The 27,299-nt window shown below is 41.5% G+C and overlaps 2 protein-coding genes across 7 annotated transcripts; one reads left to right on the top strand and one right to left on the bottom strand.

Annotated features, from left to right (window-relative positions):
- Positions 1-10,461: 10,461 nt before the first annotated feature.
- LOC141605170 (uncharacterized) lies at positions 10,462-18,223 on the top strand. 6 transcript variants are annotated; one of them, XM_074423844.1, is made up of 6 exons: positions 10,462-10,606; positions 10,745-10,841; positions 14,374-14,431; positions 14,811-14,925; positions 15,886-16,004; positions 17,741-18,223. In XM_074423844.1, exons 4-6 carry the CDS (start codon positions 14,823-14,825, stop codon positions 17,852-17,854), a joined length of 336 nt encoding a protein of 111 aa, XP_074279945.1. In that variant the 5' UTR covers positions 10,462-10,606; positions 10,745-10,841; positions 14,374-14,431; positions 14,811-14,822; the 3' UTR covers positions 17,855-18,223. The 6 variants fall into 6 exon arrangements, with proteins under 6 accessions (XP_074279945.1, XP_074279941.1, XP_074279942.1 ...); XM_074423840.1 differs by having other exon boundaries at positions 10,463-10,606; positions 14,794-14,925; XM_074423841.1 differs by having other exon boundaries at positions 10,509-10,606; positions 10,748-10,841; positions 14,794-14,925.
- A 323-nt stretch (positions 18,224-18,546) lies between these two features.
- Positions 18,547-23,325, bottom strand: LOC141605169 (cytochrome P450 CYP82D47-like). The gene is made up of 2 exons (XM_074423839.1): positions 22,249-23,325; positions 18,547-19,322 (listed from the first exon to the last, which is right to left on the bottom strand). Exons 1-2 carry the CDS (start codon positions 23,179-23,181, stop codon positions 18,696-18,698), a joined length of 1,560 nt encoding a protein of 519 aa, XP_074279940.1. The 5' UTR covers positions 23,182-23,325; the 3' UTR covers positions 18,547-18,695.
- Positions 23,326-27,299: the final 3,974 nt, after the last annotated feature.

Below are 27,299 nucleotides of genomic sequence, written 5' to 3'. Positions count from 1 at the left end.
GGCTGCCCCGACTCGGATTATTCTTCAGGATGAGCCGCTTGGCCACGTCGGCCTCATACCGGCCCTCGGCCCGGGGTGAATGGGGTCGGTGTGAGGCCCATCTTTGCACGTTATGCTCCTGTTTTTAGAGCTATGTTTTATTTCTTTCATGTAATTCTTGTTTGGTTTCTTGCAGATCGGTTTGGCCAGGATCTGTCCGAGAGTACCTTGAAGAGGATAGGCCTTGATAAGGACGGGAAGGTCGTTGAGCAAAGATCCTACGGTGAAAAAAGTGATCGTAGACCGTCCCCCAACGAACTCATGGATAAGGAGATGAAGTCATTTGGATCCGCGGCGGCCCGTGCAAGGGTTCTCGGGGCGTGCCAAAGAGAACAAAGAAAACAACGTCCGGGTTGGCGGCGGCGTGCGGGCGGCCTACCTCTTCGACCCGGTGGTTCGGGAGCCTGTGGAGGTTATTGATATTCCTGGGGGGTCGGTGACCGTCGCTAAGGAGCCACCGCTTGCTTCCACCGTTGCCGGGGAGAAGAGGAAAGAGCCACCGTCTGCTTCCACCGTTGCCGGGGAGAAGACTGACTCAGCCGGCCCTCGAACGAAGAGGGTTCAAACTGGTACGGATCTAACTTGTGGATCGGATTTAGCTGGTTCATTTGGACATCCCGGATGACCGGCTTTACGATGTGTCAATGCAAGGTGACATGGATGCTCTGTGTAAATTTTTGTAGATCCTCCTTCGAAATTTGCCGCTCTCACCGAACCAAGAATAGGGAAGCGACTGAGAAGGCTATTGAGAAGGCGGGTGGCGAAATGTCATCGTTGACTCCTCGGCCCACAAATTTCTCGCCTCCGAGCTTGTGGGGAGGGTGTGAAAGCGTATAAGAGGGTGGCGAGGTGGACCCAACAAGCCGGCTCCTATATCACGGAGCAGGAGAAAACCATGGCCCAAGTCGCGCCACCGATCGCGAAGCTTAAACTTGACCTCTCGCCGCAAGGGGGAAGCCGCGAAGGTTAAGTGGATCTCTTCGCCGCCAAGAAGCGCGTGGAGGAATTTGAGAGGTTGCTAGCGGCCGAGAGGGCCAAGGTTGAGGAAGGCCGACGCCGCCACCGCCAAAATGATGGGGGAGCGGGACAGTACAAGGATGGTTACGACGCCATGGTTGCCAAGGGGGAAAAGTGGAAGGATTTGTTCCACAACCAGGCGGAGGGGCTCGGGGACGCGCAGTCGCCCTTGCTCAAAAGGAGAAGGACATTGCAATGCTTCAAGATGATCTTCTCCCTAAAATGTGCGCCCAATTCCGGGACCAGGCCGAGGAGGCGACCAGGGAGGCAATAAGAAAGCTCGTCCCCGAGGGCTCTTTCCCGTGGGATAAATTTGAGCAGCCTTCCGGGACGAGATGGCCGAGGCTGCGGAGGCGGCGGCTGCGGAGAAGACGGAGGCGGCGAAGGCGGCTCAAAGTTTCGAGGACAAGGCGGCCTATGATGCAAAGGTGAAGGAGGGTGACAGGCTAAAGGCACTTGAGCATGTCGAGCCCTCTTCCGAGCCAGCCACCGAGGCTGCTGCTGCTGCTGATGGAGGACAGCAACAGGCATAGAGAGACGGGCGGTCGTCCCCAGACTCACCTGGCATCTCGGATAGCTTTAGCTGTTCGGGGGCCAATTATTGAGCCTTCTCTCCCTGCCATCTTTTGGCGCTTCAAATCCCAAGTCTGTAACCTTTTGTTTTTTTGTTTCCTTGCTTTTTGTAAAGCTTTGGTAGGTAGAGTTTAGGCTATCCTTGTGGGGACGGCCGTCGTCTGTACTCTCCTTGCAATTATTTCCAGTAAATTTTTATCTGTTCGGTCCTCGGCTTGGCCGGGACTTTGATCACGACCCTTTGCTTTTCTTGCGTTATTAATTGAGTGCCTTCGTTTTTACCGTCAGCATGGCCGAGGCAGTTAGAATACATATCTCAACTGTGTAACGTCTTTAGCATTTCTTCTAGCGTGCACGGTCATTGTATCCCCGTCGCTCTCGGTAAGACCGAGGTAATCGGGGTTATGGCTCGATAGCAATTCTTCTAGCGTAACGGTCATTGTATCCCCGTCGCTCTCGGCTAAGGCCGAGGTAATCGGGGTTATGGCTCGATAGCAATTCTTCTAGCGTCTCGGTCATTGTGTCCCCGTCGCTCTCGGCTAAGGCCGAGGTAATCGGGGTTATGGCTCGATAGCAATTCTTCTAGCGCATCGGTCATTGTATCCCCGTCGCTCTCGGCTAAGGCCGAGGTAATCGGGGTTATGGCTCGATAGCAATTCTTCTAGCGTACCGGTCATTGTATCCCCGTCGCTCTCGGCTAAGGCCGAGGTAATCGGGGTTATGGCTCGATAGCAATTCTTCTAGCGTATCGGTCATTGTGTCCCCGTCGCTCTCGGCTAAGGCCGAGGTAATCGGGGTTATGGCTCGATAGCAATTCTTCTAGCGTACCGGTCATTGTATCCCCATCGCTCTCGGCTAAGGCCGAGGTAATCGGGGTTATGGCTCGATAGCAATTCTTCTAGCGTACCGGTCATTGTATCCCCGTCGCTCTCGGCTAAGGCCGAGGTAATCGGGGTTATGGTTCGATAGCAATTCTTCTAGTGACCGCCTGGTGGCAATTATGGAGAGGACAAACACTGATGGAAAACTTGGGTGATTCATTTGCTTGTCATGATCGTGCGTTGGGGTGTCCACAAGGGGTTGGACACCTCCGCCGCTATACAAAGTATTTCCTTAAGTTATCGGTGTTCCAATGGCTCATCAAAGGCACACCTTCCATGTCTGTCAGCCGGTATGTGCCCGGCCTCATCTCTTCCACCACTTTGTAGGGACCCTCCCAGTTGGCCGTCAGCTTACCATGAATATTTCCTTTGTTGGTGGCCCGACTTTCTTAGGACTAGGTCTCCCACTTTTAGGTCTCTTTTGTGGACTCTTCGGTTGTAGGCTCTTTTCATCCGGTTTTGATATACCGCCAAGTTGAGGCGTGCGTTTGTATCTCGCTTTCTTCGACCAGTGTCTAAGGAAGCTCTCGGTGCCTTCCTCGTTTTCAATCGGGTTAAAGGTAGCCGTTCGAATGTTGGAACCGTCGCTTCAATTGGTAGGATCGCCGGAACCGTAGACTAAGTGGAAGGGGTGTACCCGTTGCTTCTTTCTCCGTGGTCCGAAGGGACCACAGGACACCGGGTAGTTCATCGGCCCACCTTCCTCGAGGTCTTCGACTGTCTTCTTCAAACCGTTTAGGATTGTTTTGTTGGCCGCCTCCACTTTGCCCGTTGCTCTGTGGGTGGCGGGAGACGGAGGAGTACGCAAACTTGATGCCAAGCTCTTCTAACCAGTTCATTATCAGGTCGCTCCAAAACTCCCGTCCGTGGTCAAATACCATAACTTGGGGTAATCCGAAGCGGGTTATAATATTTTCCCAGATTACCTTTCGACGGGCATTTGTGGTTTTCGCCGGTATATGCTGCTACGACTTCAACCCATTTGGTGAAGTAATCAACGGCGACGATCAAGAACTTCCTTCCTCCGGAGGCCGTTGGGAACGGCCCTAGCATGTCCATCCCCCATTGTGCGAAAGGAAGGGGACTAAGCACCGGTTGTAGGTCTCTGGAGGGAGCGTGTATCACCGGGGCATGCATCATCGACGGTTCGTGCACTTCTTGGTCTTTGTTCGGAATCTTGAAGCATGGTGGGCCGAAGTAGCGGCGCGGAGAGCTTTGTGGGCTAGTGTTCTTGCCCCCATGTGGTGTCCACAGATGCCTTCGTGAATCTCTGTCAAGATCGCCTTTTTGCGTCGGGCTGGGCCGACACACTTCAAGAGTGGTCTTATTACGGATCTTCTGTACAGCTCCCCTTCGAACACCAAGTACCTGGCGGCGATCCTTTTTATTTTGGCCGAGGGATTGCGGCCCTCTGGCAATTCACATGTAAGTTTTTATTTCATTATCGGAGTCATCCATGTTGTCTCGGCCTCTATGTTTCCCACCATGCCGACGGTCTCAGTGATGCCCTTCGCATTCCTGATATCTACTAGCACGGTTCGGCTGAAATTCTTGATGGTTGAGCTGGCAAGTTTGGAGAGAGCGTCGGCCCGGTTGTTCTCGGATCTGGGAACGCATTGGATTTGGAAAGATTTCAATTTCGCTATGTCGGCCTTTACCCTCTCTAGGTACCTTACCATTCCGTCATCCCGAGCCTCAAACTCCCCTCTAATTTGGTTAGTAACCAACAGTGAGTCTGTCTTCAACACAATGTGTTCTGCTCCGGCAGCCCTAGCTAGCTCGACTCTGGTTATCACCGCCTTGTATTCGGATTCGTTGTTCGAGGCCGAGAAGGTGAATTTCAAGGCGTACTCAAACTCGTCCCCGTTTGGGCTGATGATAAGGATGCGGCTCCGAGCCGTTCGTCGTGGAGGAGCCGTCGGTGTAAACCTCCCATACGCCTGGGTTTGGCTTTTCTTGATATGTGCATTCGGCCAGGAAATCTGCAAGTGCTTGCCCCTTTATCGAGGGCCTTGGTTTGTCTTGAATGCCGAAGCCGAGAGTTCCACCGCCCATTTGATGAGCTGCTTAGGATTGTTCGAACTTTTCCAAAGCTTTCTCTAATGGTCGATCGGTTAGGACAGATCACGGGGTGTGCGTCGAAGTAGGGTTTTAACTTCCTTGTGGCAACGACGATGGCGAAGGTCGCTTTTTCAATTAGTGGGTAATTTCTCTCGGCGGGTAACAGCGTATGGCTGACAAAGTAGATTGGGTGTTGTTGCTTGTCCTCTTCTCTCGACGATCACTAAGATCGACCGTGGCCGAGGTAATCGCTATGTATAGGTATAGCGTCTCCCCGAGATCGGCACGGGACAGAGTTGGGAGAGTTCGAAGGTGAGCTTTCGTTGCACGAAAGCCGTGCTCTGTTCCTCTCCCCGGTGAAGTCTTTATTCCCCTTCAATACTTTGAAGAATGGGGTGCTCTTGTTTACCGACCGAGAGATGAAACGGGCGAGAGCCGCCATTCTCCCGGTTAGCGTCATAACCTCTTTTCGATTCCTTGGTTCCGGCAGGTCTAGGATTGCTTGGATTTTGTCTGGATTTGCATCAATGCCCCCGGCACCGACAAGTACACCGAGGAATTTACCCGCCGGACACCGAAGTTGCATTTCATTGGGTTGAGCTTCATCTTGTATTTCCTTAGTGAACAAAATGTTTCGTGTAAATCGGCTAGGTGCTCGCTGTCGGACTTGCTTTTCACAATAGCATCGTCGACGTAGGCCTCAATGTTTCGCCCTTTTTTATTTTGAAACACTTTGTCCACCAGCCTTGTGTACGTTGCGCCGGCGTTTTTCAAACCAAACGGCATCATTTTGTACATGTATGTGCCGTTAGCGGTGATGAATGCACATTTAGGCATGTCTTCCTCAGCCATGAATACCTGGTGATACCCCGAGAAGGCGTCTAGCAGGCTCAGCATGGTGTATCCTGCCGTGGCGTCGATCAAGCTATCTATCCGAGGCAAAGGGTAACAATCTTTGGGGCATGCTTTATTAAGTTGGGTAAAGTCTACACACATTCTCCATGCCCCTGATGATTTCTTTACCATCACAACATTGGCTAACCACTCAGGGTAAGTGCAAGGCATAATAAAGCCCGCCGAAAGTAGTTTATCTACCTCGGCTTTGATGGCCTCATCTTTCTCGACTGAGGAGTTCCTCATCCTTTGCTTGACAGGGCGAGCGGTGGGGAGTACGTTCAGCTTGTGAATAATTACCTCCGGCTCACGCCCGCATCTCGGCCGCCGAGTAGGCGAAGACGTCCTTATTTTTCCTTAGCAGGTCCAGGAGTTCGGCTCTGAATTTTGGTTCCAGGTTGACACCGACGGTCACGGTGCGGCCTGGGTCAATCTCCACCTCCTCTGTCTCTGCTCCTTCAACCATGCTGATAGTTCGGTCGTTCTCGGACCTGGGAGTGTGATGTATCTGGAAGGATTTTAATTTTGAAGCGACGACTCTCACCCTCTCTAGATACCTTGTCGTCCTATGGTCCCGAGCCTTGTGCTCTCCTTTGATCTGGTTGGTCAATAAGAGCGAATCTGTTTTCACCACGACATGCTCCGCCCCGGCGCTCAGCTAGCCCGACTCCGGTTATCACCGCCTCGTACTTGGATTCGTTGTTTGAGGTCAAGGAGGTAAGCTTCAAGGCGTGCTCGAACACGTCTCCGTTTGGGCTAAGAATAACGATGCTGGCCTTCGAGCTATCCGTCGTGGAAGGGCCGTTGGTGTGTATCTCCCATACGCCGGGTTCCTTCTCGATCTTCGAGGCGAGCTTATGTGCTTCCCCCTGGTCCGAGACGTATATCAATGTCAAGGCCCGGATGGAAATTACGGCGTCGGTTTCACTCAAAGTGACCCGGCCTATGAGCACGTTGTGGGCAGATGTGCCGTCGATAACTATAAATTCGGACATAACATTTCCCGGGCTGCAGTTCCCTCGCCGAACCTCACCGGCGGTCGACCGACCCGGGGGTACCAGGCCGACCAGAAAAGTCGTACAGCGGGTTGGTGCGAGGGGCTCAAATCTTCGACTCTCAGGCCGAGGCCGAGAAAGCATTCTCTCGTACATAATGTTTGTGTAGGCGCTGTGTCAATCGGGCACCTCTTCACCAAGTGGTTGGCTATGTCTAGGTGGACCGTAAGTGGGTCGCTGTGAAGAGCGACGACTCCCTCGTAGTCCTTCTTCCCAATGGTCAAATCGGGGATATTGGAAGCGGGGGTGGCTGTGTTGGGCACAAAGTTGATGGCCTGACACGGTTCATTCAGGTGCCGTTTGTGCCCATGAGCGGACCCACCATTCTCGTTGCCCTCGATGATAGCATGGATTACTCCTATCCGTTCGAAGACGGACTTGCTACACGACCCGCCGGCATCTGGTTTTTGGCCACCGGCAACATATTTGCCGAGGCTCCCCTTTCGGATCAGTTCCTCAATGGCATTCTTCAGATGTCGGCAGTCGTTGGTTAGGTGACCGGTGTGGCCGTGGTACTCACAGTACTGGCTCGTGTCACCGTCACTTCTCGGCCTAGGGGGTCTTTCCCACTTCTGGCCCTCGTTCTTGCTCAACGCGAAGACCTCGGCGGCCGATACGACTAGGGGGGTGTGGTCATCGTACCGTTTTTTGTAATACGTTCCCGAGCTCCCCCCGGCTTCCGCCGAGTTCTGTTTCCTGGCAGATTTGTCCGACCGTGACCTATTATTCTCACGGCGTCTTTCGTCGGATCGTGACCCGTTGTTGCCACGGCGTCTTTCATCCGGGTTGTCCTCCCGGTGGCTCTTCTTTTCGGAGGGCTCGGCCTCGCTGGGGCCTACCCATGTCTTGTGATAGTCTTCTACCTTGATGGCCTGGTCGGCCATCCTCCTAGCGGCGTCCAAGTTCAGGCCTCCGCACTTGATGAGTTCATTTTTCAAGTCTCCCCTTGGGAGGCCTTTCATCAGCGCGAAGGCCGCCAATTCGGGATTAATTTCTCGAATCTGCTGGACCTTTCCGTCGAACCTCTTCACATAGCTTCGTAGAGACTCGCCCCCCTCCTGTTTGATAGTTAGGAGGTCCGACGTCTCCACGGCCCTTCTCTTGTTGCAAGAGTACTGGGCTAGAAAGGCGTCTCTTAGGTCGGCGTAGTAGTATATCGAGCCGTCGGGGAGCCCCTTGTACCAACTTTGAGCCATCCCATGCAAAGTTGTTGGGAAAACTCGGCACCAGATCTCATCGGGCTGCTCCCATACCGACATGTAAGACTCGAAAGCCTCAGCGTGGTCGGCTGGATCACTGTCTCCTTTGTATGATAGGGGTGGCAACTTGAGTTTAGTTGGCACCTGGACCTCTAGGACGTAGGCGTTGAGGGGCTGTCTAACCACATGTCGAACCACACGCGGCGATCGGCTCCTCGCATGCCTAATCCGGCTCCTCTCCTCGTAGCGGGAAGGACTTCTTCTTCGACTCGGACTTCTTCTCCAACTCTGCTGAGTCGGACTCCTCTCGGTTCCTTTGGGGTAAGCCTCGTTCGTGTCTTGGGACGCTTTGTCCTCCCATGAGTGCGGGAAGGACTTAGGTCTACCACGCCCACTTTGGGCTCCCCCGGCGACTTGGCCGGGTCAGCTTCTCCCAGTGCTCCGTTCAAATTTCTCGGAGTCACGTTTTGGGCCCTGGTCTCTGGCGGTTTCCGCCGCTCTTGTCGGCGTGACAAAGTGTGAGCGGGCGTATTACTAATTAGGTCCAGGACCATTTTCGGTTTTTGCTATGTCAACCACGTGTCCCATGATGGTGACTGGTTGGTGGCGTGGCGTGTCCGGCATTATTGGCATCCCGAACTCCGGTTGGATTACTCCCACGGTGGAGGGCCGCACGACTCGAATTGTTGAAAGTGTCATCGTGGTAGAATGCGGTTTCGTTGGCCACGACCGCGTCTTGTTGTTTCGACATCTTAGCTTTTTGGGTGGGTTTTTGTTGTTTTTTTTTTGTTGTTGTTTGGGAATGAATGTGACTAGCTTCTAGTGTCTCTTCCCACAGACGGCGCCAATTGTTCCGGGTGTAATTCCAGAGCAAGTATAGTTACCACCCGTGGCTTGTTGAATGATGTCTTGAGTTGGATTCTCCTTTGGTCTTAATCGTTCCTCTCGGCCTCCCGCAACAATGAACGAAGGCGAGGGCTTGGCTTTGTGCCAAGCGTACTCACTCGACGCTCAAGTCGTAAACTTAAAGGATAAGTTGTTACTTGGCTGAATGTATATTGTAGAGAGATAAGGAAGATATTACCAGATGAATAGTGTATTTAGGTTCAGTTGTGTATTTTCTGGATCCTTTCCTCAATGAAGGTTGAGGAGTATTTATAGGCTTTCACCTTTTGTCACGTAGTGGCCAAGTGGCCAAGTGGCTAGCAGGTGGAAAGACTGATCTACCCCTCGGCCGAGGTTTCTATGGCGGCAGCGGGTCTGTTGACTCACCGCCGAGGGGTCTTGGATGTGAGTACGCGGGTATGTGCCCCGGCCGGCAAGTTGCCATGCCGAGACCAGCCGACAGCCGATGGGTCGATCGGCTAGGCTGTCTAAGTCGTTGACTTGCTGTGGATATCTTTGACCTTGCTCAGTATGTTGACTTGGTCAGCGGTGCAGAATATGCCCCATCAATTGCCAAACATGGTAATTACCTTGGTATGAAAATTTTTTTACACGCAAGATTTTAAATATTTGGATGAAATCTCGCTAAATTGGGTGCTCCTTTCAGGGGGTGTTTGGTTAGAGAAAGGGAAAGGGAAAGGAAATAAGAAAGGGTAAGAGGGGGAAAAGTAAGAGATATTACCTAAAACTTAACTAGTTGTTTGGTTACATGCATCAAGAAAATGAAGTGTGGTGGGTTGTGGTTTGTTTTGGTGTGCGGGTAGTGGTTTAGGTGAGGTGGTTGTGGAGGTGGTGGTGGCAGTAGGTTGGCTGTGGTGGTGGTGATGGTGGTGGTGCCGTCATGGTGGTTATGGAGGTAGTGTTGTGGTGGTGGTTTATGTGGGGTGGATGTGGTGGTGGTTTTGGTGGTGGTGGTGACGATGGCGTCATGGTGGTGGTGGTGGCAGTAGGTTGGCTGTGGTGGTGGTGATAGTGGTGGTGTCATGCTGGTTGTGGTGGTGGTTTATGTGAGGTGGTTGTGGTGGTGGTGGCGATGGCTGTGGTGGTGGTGTCATGGTGGTTGTGGCGGTGGTGGTTTATGTGGGGTGGCTGTGGTGGTGGCTTTGATGGTGGTGGTGGTGATGGCGTCTTAGATGGTGACTGGTGTGGTGGAAGTCGCAAGTGTGGTGGTAGGTAAATAAGGTGGTTGAAGGGTAAGAGGGGTAATGAAATCTGATACCTTGGGGGGTGGGGGGTAAGGAATTAGATGGATTGAGGGGTAAAGAAGGGAGTTTCATTCTCTTTGTTTGTGTCAAACAAACACCTACAAAGGAAATCAGTTATTTTGTTTCCCTTTCCCTTTCTTATAGATCTCCAACCAAACGCCCCCTCAATTTTAAGTAGGATAATCCTAAAATTTCCATGAGTAGAGGCTTAAATCTTGCGTTTAGTTATTATATTTTAATTTTTAAATATTTTAATTATAGATTACAGATTCCTTTAAATTGCATTAGCAACTAAACGTCCGGTCCTTCTTATGTTGTTATGACATGTGGCGAAATCTATCAGTAAATGACACGTGACAAACGGTTTCAGCTTTAATATAATAATATATAATATATGATTTCATATTTAGCCATTTTTTTTTCAAAAGCCCTCTAAGCCTTCATTCGGGTAGCAGAATAGCCCTCTAGTCCTGAACCATCTCGGGTTAGTCTATAAACCACACGGACACGGATAGCAAATCCGATTTATCTAAATCCGGTGATTTTAATCTATATTATACTTATAAAAGAATAACCACTATATACAAATCTGTATACGTGGCGTTCTCTCATTAACTCTTTTCCCGCCTAATGCTAACCCTAAACAAACCATCCGTAGATCTTTCTTTCATTCATACTTTCTGTAGCCGTCGTCCTACCCTCCCTCTTCTCCCTCTCATCCCTAAATATTATTCAGGGTATAATTTCCTACCCAAATTAAACAATCTCAACCATCCTTTCTCACTTTATCATTATTCTCTCCTCTGTTAAAGTTTTTTCTCAATATTTTCAAGTGATTTCTCTGTTTTAATATTCTTCTTTTTCTACTTCTTTAGCAGGTTCAACTGTTCAAGATCAATTGAAGGGCGAATTATTATACAACTCTTATTTGCTTCTATTAGATTCCACAACCTTACTGCTCTTTGAATTAAGGTTAGTTACGTAATTTACTCAAAGACGGTTTTGATTTACTCATATTTTCACTTTAATTGATTTCTCGGTTATTTTCTATTTTCATAGGATCTTTTAATAGAATATCTGATTTATCGCTTTTTGATCGATTTGAGGTCTCTATGACATTTTAATAATTTTAGGATGATAGTGCATTAACCTAATACACGTCGTTTGTATGCTGTTGATGATTGTACATAATTGGAGGATGATTGTGCATTTTTATAGTTTGACGATGAATTGTTGTTTTCAGTTTATATGAATTAACTTATCACATAACAAATCTAGATGTTTTCTATTGTCCTCGATAAATTTGAGGATGATATTTGATATCACAGTAATGATCTTTATGCAAAATTATTGATTACAATATGTTTATGTTTATTAAGGCTTTGGGTTGCAAACTTTCAGTTTCACTAATTAACTTAAGGACGCGACACTCTTTACTGACTATGGTACTCGGGTACTCGGACATCAGGATATGTTTTATATTCTGAATCTATAGTTTTTCTATTAGTGTTGGTATATCGAACAAACAATTTGGCTCTATAAACTAAGTTAGTTTATGTTTGATTTATGCATTTTTGTACTATGAATTAGCCAATTCTGACTTGGGTTAGGTTTATAAGGAAGATGATCTTTTCCATTTCTTTTTGCTCCATTTGCTCTCTTAAAGAATACAATTGTATAAATCTCCATTACACACATTAATCCTTTTCTTTTTTAGTTATATTACGTCCATCCGATCCGGCCAGATTCTGAACCATTTGAAAGGTAATGGACCTTCATTTCTTTCTAGGAAATGAATATGATCCTTACTTGGTTTATATGTTTTGACTAAAGAAATCAATTTTTGTATCATTAGTCTAAATGTTTTTTTGACGAGTTGTTGCTGCAGCTTGGTACTTGGAAAATGTACTGTAAGTTTGGTTCTTAATGTTAGGAAAATGTACTGTAAGTTTGGTTCTTAATGTACTCTATCAAAACTATCATTTTACTATTAATCAAAGATTTTTGCTGTAAGAAGAAGAAGCCACAACCGCACAACGGTACGATAATATAATTACTAGCCTCAATTCGGAGTTAGCTTGGCAAAAGATGATCTCGGACTTCATCGTCATTGTTTGAGTTTAGCAAAAGCATCTTTCTGATTTCCGAATGCAGTGCATCAGTTTTTGGATAGTTTTACCGTAAAATCCGATTCACCTGCTTGAAATACGCCTATTCATTTCGAAGAACAAGTGCTGAAGTAGCCTTATTACCGTACCTCCTGGTAGCCTAGCGCATCGTTAAACGTCTTGCTTTATCAGCTAACTGGCTAACCTTTCTCTATTTATATACTGTATTTTTTTGAGGGAGTATTACTAGATTTTTTAGTTTAAGAAATCCACACCTTTTTGTCTTTTAGTAATGTGTAGATACATCTGATACTCCTTAATTTGCCGATCTTATTTATCAATTTAACAATTTTTCTACAATTCCTCTCTATATATACATATGAAGTTAAAAATCTTTACTGCTATATTGTCCCTTGCTCTGCGTATTGTCCATTGCTCTGCATAATTACTTCGTACCTCACATGTTTCGATGCAATGTCTGTAGAGCAATATCTGTCGCTTTATTGAGGTTATTGACTACCGCAAACTTTGGTTCATGTATTGACTTTGAACACATTTTTTCATTTAATCCTGCTTTGAGTGACCAATAATTTTTAAATTTGTTATAACACGATTAAACTTCCCTGATGGGAAAAATGACTCACATTTCAAATTATTAACATGTCACATAATAAAATATATCATTTAAATAAGATACTATAAATTCATTCTCATAAGATGTCGTAATTATAAAATTTAAAAAGTTATTTACATATGTTGTCTAAATAAACCCGTGCAACTTTGCACGGGTTCTAAACTAGTCAAGGCATCAAGCAATACCCATTTTTTCAGGTTTCGCATTTTCTATCTGATTTCATGATTTTTCATCCATTTTACTGAATTTTGTACAAACCCTTTTGTAACTGCCTCTTGATCTGCAAAACCCATGTCTTGAATTTCCTTGAAAGTTGCTATTCTGATTGAATTTGATGGAAATGTGATTAATTGAGAAGTTAGGGTTGATATTTAGGTGATTATTATGCTTAGGTTTCGTTGTGCATTGGGGGTGAAAATGTGAAATTAGGAATTGGGTATATAATTTAGCAATAGAAAAAAACTTGGGTGAGAACTTTCATGTGATAAATTTTGAGTTGAAGAGGTGAGATATTGAAAGTTTAGGTTTAAAGCTCGCGCTTTGATCTTTAAAACCTCATGATTTACAAAATGTTGATAGCAATTGGTATTTCAATGTATGCGCCATTATGGATGACTCCCTCCGTCTCGGTCATTTGTTTACCTATTCCATTTTGGTATGTCAGTCAATTGTTAACCTTTTATTTTGGGAATGCCTTTGATGGGCAATTTGATCCCTCACCCTCGATTTGGTCCACTTGTCATCCAATAATTGACCCTCTCCTTTTTTCTTGGTCTTAGTTCCAAAACCAAAGGTAAACAAATGACCGGGACAGATGGAGTATATGGTTGAATTTTGGTGTGTTAAAATTAGAATGCTGTTGTGATCCTCTGCGACTTCTGCGAGTTTGAGGTACCTGATACTTGCAGACTTGCACTTGGGTGAGCTAGAGATCCCATTTTTCACTGAATTGACATTGGCACCATTGCTCGCACATTCAGGCCAATTTCATTTCCATCAGTTGTGCTTGTATTATCCATTATGCTTAGATCAAACCTATGATTTTTTTGAGTCCTTGTGACGGATGTTATGGTAATCTCTCTAACTGTTTGGGATCCCTGGGAGGGTCAAGGATTCACACAGTTTTACCTTTTACTATGTCGGGTAGTAGAGGATTTGATTCAGGAGGAAAAAATATTTTAGTGGAAATCGTTAGGGTTAAATACTATGTGTCCAGATGCTCAGATGACTGCTATGAGTAGGCGTGAAGATGCATTTTTCGATTTGGTAAAAAATACTACGCATATTGCAAGTTTGTAGTCATCAAGATTTTGATTTCCGTAGGCTTATTGCTTTACCTATACATTACTTATGACTGAGTCTTAGAGTCACCAAGATGTTGATTTCCTTGAGCCTGTTGTTTTACCAGCTAATTTAACACACATGTAAGTAAATGCTTTAGCTTTAAATGTCATAACCATGTCCGAGTGTTGGAACGGTGGGACACTGTTACAAGCGGTAACTATAAAATTTTATGTAGCAGACTAGCAGTAGCACTCGGCATGATAAGAGGAACAATTTCATAAAACCGTCAGTCAGTGAAAAAAATGGGTATATTACTGCACTCATGGGTCCAACTAGTTTTTGAAAATAGGTGCAATTAAAAAAATTGAAAAGTAGAAGTGTGAGACTTAAAAAAAGAAAAAGAAAATCAGACCTCCATATTTCACAAACTTTCTCATTTCATAAACCCTTCTCATTTCACAAACCCTTCTCATTTCAGCTGCACGCGGGCGACCACCACGTGAAGATCTGTTCGTGAATCCCTGTAATTTCCACCGGTAAGAACCCTATTTTTGAACTTAACATCGTTTTTTAAGTAATTGTTGTAGAATTTGTTTTAATAGTTTCCAGATAATTCAATTGGTGTTTAATTTACTACCCTTGATTCCAATTATTAGCATCTGTTGATGGGTAATGGTTTGAAATTATGAAGTAATAGCATTCTGTTGGTGGATTTAAGATTTATACTATTCCAGTTTTGCTGACAGTGGGATATTAATTCCCATATATCTATGTTGCACCTATGATGGCAGTTAATGCAACACTATGCGTATTCATCAAATCACTACTATTCCTTGATCAATCTTTATTTTATTTTTCCACTCGTCTACGTGTTTATGCTAACACACTCTACAATTAGAATAAATCCAAAAGAAGAGATCAGAAAGTATGGCGACGATGACTGACACTGATGAAGGAGGATACTCTACAACGCAGCCACGCCCACGATTATCATGCACCCCTTGCTTTGACGCCCTCTGGTTTTGCTACTGTATTTTTTCACTCTCCCTCTTTTTTTTTTTTTTTTTTTTTTTTTTTTTTTTTTTTTTCCTGAAGAAATTTCCCCTAATTTTTGACATATACTCCTATGAATCAACAATTATGACATTTTGATTGCTACTCTATATGTTCTATTTCATGTATCGATAGATGATTTGGGCGGAAGTGCGGAACATTGCTGCAAAATTTGATTACATGAAAGTTCATTATTCATTTCTTCATTTTTCTTATTTTTTTTATGTTTTTTCATTGTAGCGTTCCTACACATTTGTAAATTTAAGCTGCCATATTTGAAGTTGTTATATTCCAAGTTAAATTTTTCCTGCTAATTGCTTGATCGTCATTAATTATTGAACTCGTTTAAAGGATTGAAGATAGTTATGTGAATTGAACTCGATGCTGTTTCCGACGAATCTATATAGTAGTTCTACTGCCGAAATCCATGTTCTTGGTGGTTATTTGATATCTTTAATGAGTGTGTTTCTGGGAGAAGTTCCTATGGCCGAAAATAGGTATTTTTTTTTTCCCGAATTAGCTTGGTAGGGAGTAGTTGTTTAAAGCTCTTTCTAAAGAAATGCATCGACTAAGTAATGGCTTCGTGAATTCCAGATGTTGGAAATATATAGATCCCCTTAAAAAGGGTTAAACAGATGTTGAAATGAATTACATTTCGCTCATGTCACAAGAATAATCATCATGTTCAGTGAAGGGCCATGTAGAGAACATTTTAGCATTTAAACTATTAGACTGTGTAAGAGAAACATCTAGCTACGTAATTCCCCAGCCCCCTCCTGAATGTAAATGTGTTTTTCTTAGATTCATCTTTCTACCATAAGTATCGATTATCGATATAACTCTTACATTTCAGTATTTCACATATCTATGCTAAGTTTATCTGGAAGCCACTTCTTTCACTTTTCTGTTCAAAGATTGTTTGTGTCTGTTTTTGCAGCCCCAGTTCATCAACTGCAACAATATTATCGGCTTGGTGTTCTTGATAATTGCTCCCAGAAGTGGAGTAGTCTATATGACTGCTTAAAGTTAAAAACTAAGAGTTCTTCGGAGCAACAGGTTTGTCTATAAAATATTTTTCCTATTTACCTATGTCTCACAGTCTGAAAGTAATGTTTTGCACTCTTTGACCATATCCACTGCGATTTTTTTCTCCGTATGTTTGGTCGTTATCTACAACATGTTAGAGGCTTCAAGCCTAACAGTTCACTTGGCTTCGTATGATTTCTTGTCCTTGAACTCCTCAAGGGGATCAGAAGTACGGAGTAGTTCTTTTTGAGAAGGAACCACCTGTTTCAGGTTGCACCATGATCAAAGCATTGCTAAAAGCCTAAAATGTTGCATTTGAAAAAGGGGGATACTTCTGAATTCACAGTTTATATCTGATCAGTTTTAACCTTGTAAAGCTCATATGGGTGATTAGTTTAAAAAACGCACCTATAGCTCGAGTGTCGGTGAGAGACTACCTAAAATGTCTAGGCGCGCCTTGTAGAGAAGGCGTAATTACTAATTAGCGAGGAACAAACTATGAAATTTCCATATTTTGTTCACTTTTGGGTATTTTATATGCCTTTCTCTTTCCAACATTATCCCAAACTTTTACTCCTTGACATTTTCCCTCTTTTACACCAAATTTTATTTTGAAGAAACAAGTCTCTTGTATGATGTAATTTGCGCGGTGTATACTAAGAAATTGGCTGGATTGTCATGGCAAAATAAGATTTGTTTATATATCTACATATTTAGTCTGCCCTCATCTGCATACACTTGAGTTCATGAGTTTCTGTGCTAGATTGGATATGTATGAGATTAAGAGCTTGTTTGTATAAGGGGATTTGGAGGGATGAGAGGGAGGGGGAAATATACAAAATCCCTAGTTTGAATAACAAATGGTTAAGGAGGAAACTTAGGGGGAGGGATTTGGAGGGATCTGTTTTCCCTCCTCCAAGCCTAATCAAAATCCCTCCAACATAGGAGAGATTTCCTCCATTCTCCGGACCTTCCCTTCCTTTCCCTCCACTTTTGTTATCCAAAAACACCCCAAGGGAATACATTCGTAAAAGAAGTACTATATTAAAGTCAAGATATAATTTTGGTGCTTTTTTTGGGTTTAAAACTATCACCTTAATTTTGTGTTAAGTGCATTTGCCTACAATTCCTGCTGCTAAGATATGAAAGAGTAGAACCTATATGATGGTTTTCAAACTTTCTCTGTGGTACCACAGCCCGGTCTTTATATCTGCCCCATATTAAACACGATGCCTAATTATCATATCCTCAGGTTGCCCCTTGTACTCTTTTGTTGATTGGTGAGAACTTAGATTCCCGTAAACTTATGCTAAAAAAGTCCTGTGAAATCAAAATCATATTTTGTACTTGCTGTCGAACTTTATATTTATAGAAAAAGATCTTATGTTTCCTATTTTCATCATGGGTTACACGAGACACCCCCTCTATTTTTCAACTCAGAGGTAAGACTATCTTAGGTTTTTCATCATGGGTTACACGAGACACCCCCTCTATTTTTCATCATGGGTTACACGAGACACCCCCTCTATTTAAGCATTCGACCACCATCTTACCTCGCTATAGATTGGAGCACCTTTGAGGCATTGGGGTTATGCTGTTTTTGGTGGGAAGGGTGAGATTGTTTGAAGTATTTAGGTTTTCATTTTACTACTAGATTTTGCTTTTGTAAACAATTGTTTGGTTCAGCGACTACATTGTGGAATTTACATTATTTAATACTTCCATAGTTACGGTCTGTTGTATAAGAATTACATGTGGTTTTGCAGGAAATCTTGAAAGCTCGAGAGAGTGAAAAACACCATATATGGTCTTTCCGAACACCTGAAGAATCAGCTGCTCAGTGGCAAGAGTGGTATGAACATTTGGATAACCCCGAGTAACTAACTCTGCTTTCCAGTGCTTCTCAATTCTCATCATCTGCTTCCAAGTAAGAAAAGTTTTCGGGGACAGATTTTTTTTTTTTTTTTTAATATGTTTCTTCATCCGACAAGACACCACATCGGACACATACATAGCTCAGAGCAGAGGCAAATCCTCATAGGGCCGATAGGGGGTCGAAATAATGTTTCTAATGAATTTAGTCATTTGTTATGCGTTTAAGGTTTACGACTTTACGCTGAATTTGCTTATTAGCGTTAGGATTATACATCATCCTGTATTCGGAAAGTGACCTAGATTGTTTTATTTTTTGTCTTGTAACCAATGATATTGAATATCGTGGCATATCGATTGTGGAATTGATTGTCGCACTCTGATCTTAGTCATGTTACCATAAATGTGGCCGATGCTACATCTAAACCTTCTACTCCTTTTGGCAGTGACCGTGATGTGGTATCTCAGCCTATTCAATACCACATCTCAAATTATCTTAGGAGTAAAACTTCGTTGTCGCTGTCGTTGTTGGCTGGTTTCCTAGTTTGTCTGTTGTTTCTTTTGACTTCGTAGTCATAAGAGACGATAGCTTGCTTAGCATGTATCATGGGATCCTTCACTATTTATTTTTTGCGATCATTTGTTCGTTATGTACAGTTGAACCCGAGCTTGTTGGGAAACCTTTCAAATGATCACAAAATATACGAATCTGGTTTATTGAATAAACGGAGTATCTACTTTTGTTTCCTAAAAGTATATTACACATAATGCGAAAATACAAGAACGGACTTTTCTTATACGTTTATACGTCACATATAATCTCGACGAAACTAGCAACATAAACAATAGTTAATTAGCATATAATTTAGACAATAAGCTTGGTTTAATGAGAACAGTAATCGGATTAGTCTTCACATTTGTTAATCCAAAGCTCTCACTCATATCAATTGGTGCACCATTAGGACTCACATACTCGAATCCATGCAACACACTGGCTAAGGTTAAGTGCACCACTCGTAGTCCAAACGATATCCCAGGACACATTCTTCTACCCGCCCCAAAAGGGAACAACTCAAAATGTTGTCCTTTAACATCAATATCTTTGTGAGTAGTCAAGAACCTCTCGGGTAGAAACGCTGACGGATCTTCCCAGTATTTCGGATCTGTGAATATCTTTGACAAGTTCACGATAAGTTGTGTGCCTCTTTTGATGTGGTAACCCTTGATTGTGCAGTCCTCGATGAATTCTCGAGGACCCATTAGTGGGGCGGGTGGGTATAGTCTTAAAGTTTCTTTTACAATTGCTTGGAGGAATTTGAGCTTAGGAATGTCATCCTCACAAACTTGTCTTTCTTTCCCAACTATTAAATTTAGCTCTTCTTTAGCCTTTTTTAAAGCTTGAGGGTTGTTCATAAGCAATGAGAATGCCCATGTTAATGACACTGTACTTGTATCAGTTCCTCCTGCAATCATCATCTAAACAAAGTGATTTTATAAGTTGGTATCATTTTGGAAAGTCAACAAATCTTTGACTTGGGAGTACCCATTTTTTAATTGTTATTGTTTTGTTTGCAATCTCAAACTATTTATTGGTTTAATTCATAGTATTAGACTGAAACTATTTTTTTATATAGAAATTAGAACACTATCCAAATCTTTGACTTGGGAGTACCCATTTTTTAATTGTTATTGTTTTGTTTGCAATCTCAAACTATTTATTGGTTTAATTCATAGTATTAGACTGAAACTATTTTTTTATATAGAAATTAGAACACTATCCAATATTTGCCATTTTACATAAAATTAGTTTTGGTACCTGACTTCGCCCCAGCTACTTTAATTTATCTTTTAAATTTGTTTTATTTGAAATAAAATTGCTTTGACTTGCCTAATTCATGTATTTTGTAATACTCCCTCCATTATTTATTAGATGACGTCCTAGCATTTTTGTTTTTTTACTAAATAGTTGTCGTTTTAGGCTTTTGTTATAACAATATCTACAATTCCCAATGCTTGTGTACATGGAATCTCTCATTCAGCCAATGAAACGCAAGGGAAGAATAGGCAAGTGGTAAGTTTGCACAATTACACATGACCAAAGTGAATAAAGAAAGATTAAAAAATAGAATAAATGCATGTCTTGATTTATGTGAAACAATGTAGAACGTCATATAATAAGTAGTGGAGGGAGTACAATTTTGTATGCCATTTAGGCCTTATTCTTTTGGACTGAACTAAACTGAACTCAATGGAGTTGAATTGAACTCAATGGAGCTGAATTGAACTGAACTGAAGTAAGTTAGACCGTGTTTTTTTGGACTTAATTTCAGCTCATTTCAGTTCAGCTCAACTCTATTAAGTTCAGTTTATTAAGTCAGTTCAGTTCAGCTCTTCTCTTCACAAATTTAACTCTTACTTCAGTTAAGTTCTATTAAGTTCAATTCAGACAAGAGGGCCTTAATTTGTGAAGAGAAAAGCTGAACTGAACTAAACTGAGTGAAGCTGAATTGAATAAAGCTGAACTGAATTGAAATGAGCTGAAATCAAGTTCAAAAGAACAAGGCCTTAGACATGTCAAATTCCGACCCAACCTAACTCGTTTTTCCAAGGTCATGGCCTGGAATTTTCGACCAGGGACCCGAACCCAAAATGTACCGCAATTTTAAGGTCGAAACCTGGTCCGAATGGGTCGGCCCGTTGAATAAGGGTAAATCAAGAATTTTTTTGAACTATCAATATTTATATAGTATTATATTTGAAATAATAATTAAAAAATTAGGAGTATTATTTATAATCCTTAAAATTACAAATACAGATAAAAATTCAATTTATATAACTTTTATAACATTTATTAATAAAATAATTATTAGAAAAACTTTTTTTATAATTATGTCAATATAGTTAATGTAAATATTGAATATGATTAAAATATTAATTATAAATATGTTATTTTTTTAAAGTATTTTTTTGATTAAAAAATTGTAAAAAACGCGTTAGAAACTATTTTTTGATCTGTATTCTAACCCGACCCCGCCCCACCCCACTCGTCTGACAGGTCTACTAAGGAGTATGTATTCCGACTCTTATTCTCTCGCGTACACGTATTCGATACTCGACTCAGACATAGGTATGACACTTTGATAACTAATTTTATAAGCAACTAGCCATTGTATGTTGTATGTGTGTTGTTCATACAAATAATCTAATCTGACACTTAGCCTCTGTTCTTTTGGACTGAAATTGTCTGAACTGAACTTAATGAAGCTTAACTAAACTGAACTGAACTAAACTTAATGGAGCTGAACAGAACTGAGCTAAACTGAACTGAACTTATCTGAACTGAATTGAACAACAACAACAACAACAACAACAACAGACAAATTTGTGTGGTCAAAAATCAACTACATGTAGGGTCATGTATATTATGTGGTCCAAATTAATTTCCTTAATTCTTGGGCCAAAAAGAAAAGGGAATAACATATGAAATTGGAGGGAGTATAATAATATTATTCATTAATAATAATAATAATAATAATAATAATAATAATAATAATAATAATAATATATTAATATAATATAATAATAATAATAATCTAATAAGATATATACAAAAAAGTAATATAATAATAAATATAGTAATAATAATAATAATAATATATTAATAATATAAATGATAACATTAATAATAATAATATAACATATTAATAATAATAACTAAAAATAAATAATATAATAATAATAAATAATAATAATAATAATAGGTCTAATATAATAAATTATTAATATAATAATAATAATAATAATAATAATAATATTAATATTAAATATAAATATAATAATATAAAAAATACAAATTAATTATTAATAAATATAATAATAATAACGGTTTTGATACATACAGCCCATAAGGCGGTATATAAGCATTAAATTTTATTAAAATTCTCTTATGTTTTCCATGTAAATTGGAATCTTACATGTTATTTACAATAAGTGGTAAGTTAGATTCTCTTGAAAGTTTAAATTAGCATTTAATTAGTATAATAAGTATTAAGTTAGATTCTCTTGAAAGTTTAAATTAGCTTTAATTACTAGGAAAATTTAATGCTTATATACAGCCCATAGGGCTGTATGTATCAAAACCGTAATAATAATTACAATCGTAAATAAATTAATATAATAATAATGATATCAATAAAAATATAAAATAAGAATAATAATATTAATGTTGAAATAAACTAATATGAACTGAAGTGAACTGAAAGGAGCTGACTGAACTGAACTAAGCTGAACTTATTAGAACTGAAATTAAGTCCAAAAAAACATGACCTTAATCATGTACCTATATCAAATATTTCTATTCTAAACGAGTATGAATAACATCAAGTTAAGATATAGGGCATACCAGACAAGTAGACTTGTTGATAGTATCAGCACTATAGTTGCAATCCTTAGTAGCATTATGGTCAAGAACTGAAAGCATGACATCCATAAAATCTTGACCTTCTTTACTTTTATTATTCTTTTCCTTGTGTTCTTTAAGCCATCCTTCAATTATGTCATCAAGATCTTTAAATACCCTTTTCATATCCTTCTCTTGTCCTCCCAAATCCAACCATCTCAAAAACGGGAGCGCGTCTCCGATCACAAAACTTCCCACATACTCGAAAAAACCCCTTACTGCTTTTTGAAATCGTAACCATTCGTCACTGTTTACATTCAATTGTTTGCCGGAAATAATCCTAAGCATTGTTTTCAACGCGAAGTCCCCAAATAATTGTTTCATATCGACTGTAACATATTCCGAACTATTCTTATTTTTATTCCACGTATCATACATATTTTTCGTTAATATATTAATTTCTGACTTCCAAACATACGAAAGCATGGACACTCGATAGTTCGAGAGTATCTCGAGCACAACTATTTTACGCATAGTTCGCCAATACGAGCCATAAGGGCTAAAACCGAAAATGGCATAATTATAAGACATTAACTCAGTTGCTATGGATTTTGGTCGTCCTGACGCGGCTTTATCATGTGTTAATAGACACTCCTTAGCCATTTCTGACGAGCTAATCACCACGACGTCTTGGACACCGAGATTTATAGTGAAAATCGGACCGTATTTATCAGCGAAGGTGCCTAAGACTTTGTGTGGCAATTTGGAGGGGTTTAATAGTGGAAGGTGACCGATTATTGGCCATGAACCTCCAGCTTTAGGTGGTTGTTTACATTTTGTAATTCGCTTGTAACGTATAATTAGTGTGAAGAAAATTATAAATGCAAAAGCTAAAAAAATTGAAAGGATTGAAGGGTCGTGCATAACGGATTCCATGGCTTATTTTTGTGGTGCTCTTTGTTTTTGATGCATGTATTTGGAGGACGCACTGTCCGTTTTATACTCTATCAAGCTACTAAGCTAGTAGACCTGGTCAATGGAAGAATTTTCGTGCTTAAATGGGGCGATTTAATAAAACACAAATAGTTCGCACTGTCCCTTTTTATCACTTAGCTTGGAGACGTGTAACCTTAGTGCTTTAAGAAGGACTTATAATGGATAATAGGCCCAAGTTTGAATCTTCCCACTTTCAGTAATGTACTTCTCTTGTAGTTTTGTATGAGTAGTTTTAGACTAAATTTATCTATAGACCGAATATGAGTCTTAACAACAGTAAAAAAAAAAAAAAAAAACTTGCTTTATCATTAAAACGTAACTCAGACTTTTTTATTTATTCCACTTTATCCCTCAAACCTATCAAAAGTATCAACAATTCAACAACAATAAATGGAGCTCACTTTTACACACACAATACACTATTCACGGGTCTTAGAGTGGGTCTTGCATTTCCAAGACTCACCATCAGACTTCTCAACAGTAGTATTAGCTTTATGCATAAATTCTACAAATCTCATGCAAGTCTAAGGCTCAAAGTGTTGTTCATACCAAGTTTGGTACCCGGTTAAACACAACCTTAACACCAAAAATTCTAGTAGCTAATGCCTAATAATCTAATATATACTTCCTCCATACCAGACCAATGGTAACATTTCTCTAATACGGTCGTACCACATCAATGGTAACATTTCTTATTTGCCCGCAACCAAATTATCCTTATACCCATTTGATATTTACACAAAATGTCATTACATATCCCACCTACCAACCCACAATTAAACCACAATTACATATTCCACCTATTTTTTTCCATTTTACCCTTATTTTTATCCTCTTTTCTTAAAAAAATCATTTTTTACCATATTATCATTGGTCTGATATGAAAAAAGTTTGTGGTTATCTTACCATTAGGTATTAGGTATTACTTATTAGGTATTTGTTACTTTGTTAGAGATTGTCCTTAGTTTGCTACTTTGCTCCTCTAGTTTATCACTGTTGGACTCACACATATGAATAAACTACACAAGCCTTATTTTTGCTTGGGCCTCGCCTCACTTTGTTACTAGAAAATCTCACCAAAGTTTTCAAAATTAATTATAAATTCAGGAGGGGTAATACTCGTTATTGGAATTTAAGTTTCGTCAGCATTAAATTTGTTATTGTGATTTATACTTTATACTAGAGGCGACAATTATTGACATGATCCGAAAACACGACACGAACCCGATACGAAGTTAGCGAGTTAGGGTTAAGACATTGTGACCCATTTAAGTAATTGGATTGACAAAACACGACACGAAACTTAAATGGGTCGGGTTAGGGTTGATGTCTTTTGGCACGAAGCTGACACGAATAACTCATTTATTTAAAATTGTCATAATATATTTGGGTTAAGTCGATAATTCAACAAAACAACTTAAAAATTAGCATTTTGATTCATCTTTTTTTGGGATAATAGGTTTATAAAGTGTAGTTTATTGTATTAGTTTATCGGGTTAAACGGGTTAAATATGACCTCCTTAAAGATAAATGAGTTAAACAAGTCGGGTTGGGTTATAGAAAAATTAGATTGGTCGGGTTAGGGTGGGTAGTGGTGACCCGTTTATATTGACACGAACAGGAACGCGACCCGACTTGATTGTTTAATATTGTAGCATCTTCCTTTGGTGTGAATGTTAATGGACTCGTAATGTAACACTACGGATTCTCTTTGGAGTCTACTCGACCGAGTAGAGCCTACTCGGCCGAGTAGTACTCTGGGTACGTGTTATTTTGGTTCTGCCGAGGAATACTCGGCCGAGTATAGTGAATACTCGACCGAGTATTGGACACTCGGCCGAGTATGCACTTACTCGACCGAGTGTCCGGTTTGGCGGAGTGTTATTTCGACGGTTCGATTAGGGAATGTTTAGGGTATTTTATACAACCGCGTCAGTTTCTAATATCATTTCCTAAGCATTATCATTTCTACGTTAACCTAATCACACCCAAATCATTCCCTAATCCTCCTCTTAAGCATTTCGTAGCGTCATTGTGTGGATAATCGTCGTGGTCTTTGCGTATAAGTTCTCGTTAATCGTTGGTAAGTTCTATCTTCATGATTATTTGTATTGTTGTGAGTTCTTTGTACATTTATATGAGAAGAAGGTTTTGAGAATTGTACAAAGTGTAATCGTGTTGCATGATCATTGTATAGGAGAAGACTTCGTAGAGGAGCCTTTTTGATTGTTCGTGTTTGCATCTTTTTGTTGTTGCTAAGGTAGGGTTTCCCTACTCGGTTCTCGTGCTTTACATGACTTGTTGTTGTAATTATCGTCGTCTATTGATCATCGTAGAATGAAGGTTTTTGTGGATTGTGTTGGTGTGAGGGGATTGAGATGACCGTAATGTCATGTGATTGTGATTGTGGTGGAGTCACTTGCGGGAGTGGCTTCACACCCTAGTTCGCCCTCCGTGGAACCCGCCACGGGAGGGGATGTGCACATTAAGGGACGGGGATCGTTGTCGCTCGTTGAGGAGCTGGACTAGGTGGGATCGGTGCGGTCACCCATCGGCGGCGAGGATTACCTGTTGCGATGGGTAATCTGGCGGGGCTACACACTTTAGTGTGTAGTCGGTTACTATGTGAGCTTGGGTGATTGGGAGTTGATGATGATCAGACGAATATTGCATTTGTTTGTCTTGTTATTTGCATAATACTGACCCCGTTGTTGTTTGTGGAATCTGCGGTGATCCATTCGGGGATGGTGAGCAGGCTTGACAGGTTTTGCTAGTGAGAGCTTGGGGATTATCTTGGGAGATTTGCCACCACGAGTCATAGCATCACCGTCTGAGTTTTAGCGAGTTTTCTTTTAATGTTAAGACTTTGAAGTTGTATTTCGTTAGACAGTATTTGGTTTTGGATATTGTAAACTTTGCATTTGACATTACTTTAATAATGATGCTCAATTCAGACGCTTTGGTATATACTAACCTCGGGAAACCGAGATGGTAACGCACTTTCATGGTAGGGTGGTCCTGGTAAGGCACCTTGGTATGAGGGGGTGTTACAAAGTGGTATCAGAGCCGAAGATTCCGGCACCTAAACAAATGAATTTAATGAACCTAGGGAGTCTAAATAAAATAAACCCGGGGAGAGTTGTTTGGAGCTACCGCAAAGACTCGGGAGACGTCCCGGAGTCGCACATTGGCCCTTACTAACTCGAGCCGGTAACATGGGGGGGGGGGGAGTGTGAGGTGAACTAGGCTTTGTCTGTGCACGTATGTGAAGATACATGTTGGTAAAAGTCGATAGTTGCATATATGTGTGATGAAGTTCTTAACTGTTGTGATGGGAAGGAGTAGTAGATGAAACGGGTTGTGATTTCAACGTTGGATTTAGCATAGGTGCAAATTGGATGCTGATATGGTTACAATATGGTGTTAAAGTTTTAATATATGCATTGCATGCTGACGTGATTATAACATGGTTTTAAGTCCTTAAGTATTTGCTGCGGGAATAATGAGCATGATAGGGGAATCGTAATCTATAAATCTGTTTATAGCGTAACTCGGCCGAGCAGGGCAGGTACTCGACCGAGTATGGAGTACTCGGCCGAGTAGCCAAAAACTCGACCGAGTGTTGTTTGATGGAAAGTAGCATTTGCTACTGTTTGTGATAACTCGACCGAGTATGAGTGTATACTCGACCGAGTAGCGTCCACTCGGCCGAGTGTTGTTGCACTCGACCGAGTGTTCTTTTTGTGTTTTGACGTTTGTCTCTGGAGTCGATACTCAACCGAGTATCTGGGAGGGTACTCGACCGAGTTATCTTTACTCGACCGAGTATGATGTATACTCGGCCGAGTGCTCTTATGGCGGAAGGGTGTTAAATTTTGAGCATGTGTTTACGTTTCTTTCATTCTTATCGGCTCACCAAAATGCCGCCCAAAAGAACTCCGCGCAGATCCAAGCTTCGAGAGATGACTCTTGATGAGGTTGCTCGCATGATTGAGCAACAAGAGGCTCTCCTTGAAGCTCTCAAAAATGTGGGAAAAGGAAACGAGAAGACGATGGAT

This window comes from Silene latifolia, chromosome 10, assembly GCF_048544455.1.
Source record: "Silene latifolia isolate original U9 population chromosome 10, ASM4854445v1, whole genome shotgun sequence".
NCBI lineage: Eukaryota > Viridiplantae > Streptophyta > Magnoliopsida > Caryophyllales > Caryophyllaceae > Silene > Silene latifolia.
The sequence above is the reverse complement of the archived record's forward strand: the minus strand, read 5'-3'. Positions and strand labels throughout refer to the sequence as shown.

Coding starts and splice junctions, on each gene's coding strand:
- LOC141605170 (XM_074423844.1), top strand. CDS start 14,823: ATGGCGACGATGACTGACACTGATGAAGGAGGATACTCTACAACGCAG. Junction 14,926..15,885: donor CGCCCTCTGGTTTTGCTACT/GTATTTTTTCAC, acceptor CTGTTTTTGCAG/CCCCAGTTCATCAACTGCAA. Junction 16,005..17,740: donor AGAGTTCTTCGGAGCAACAG/GTTTGTCTATAA, acceptor GTGGTTTTGCAG/GAAATCTTGAAAGCTCGAGA.
- LOC141605169 (XM_074423839.1), bottom strand. CDS start 23,181: ATGGAATCCGTTATGCACGACCCTTCAATCCTTTCAATTTTTTTAGCT. Junction 19,323..22,248: donor TCAACAAGTCTACTTGTCTG/GTATGCCCTATA, acceptor CACTTTGTTTAG/ATGATGATTGCAGGAGGAAC.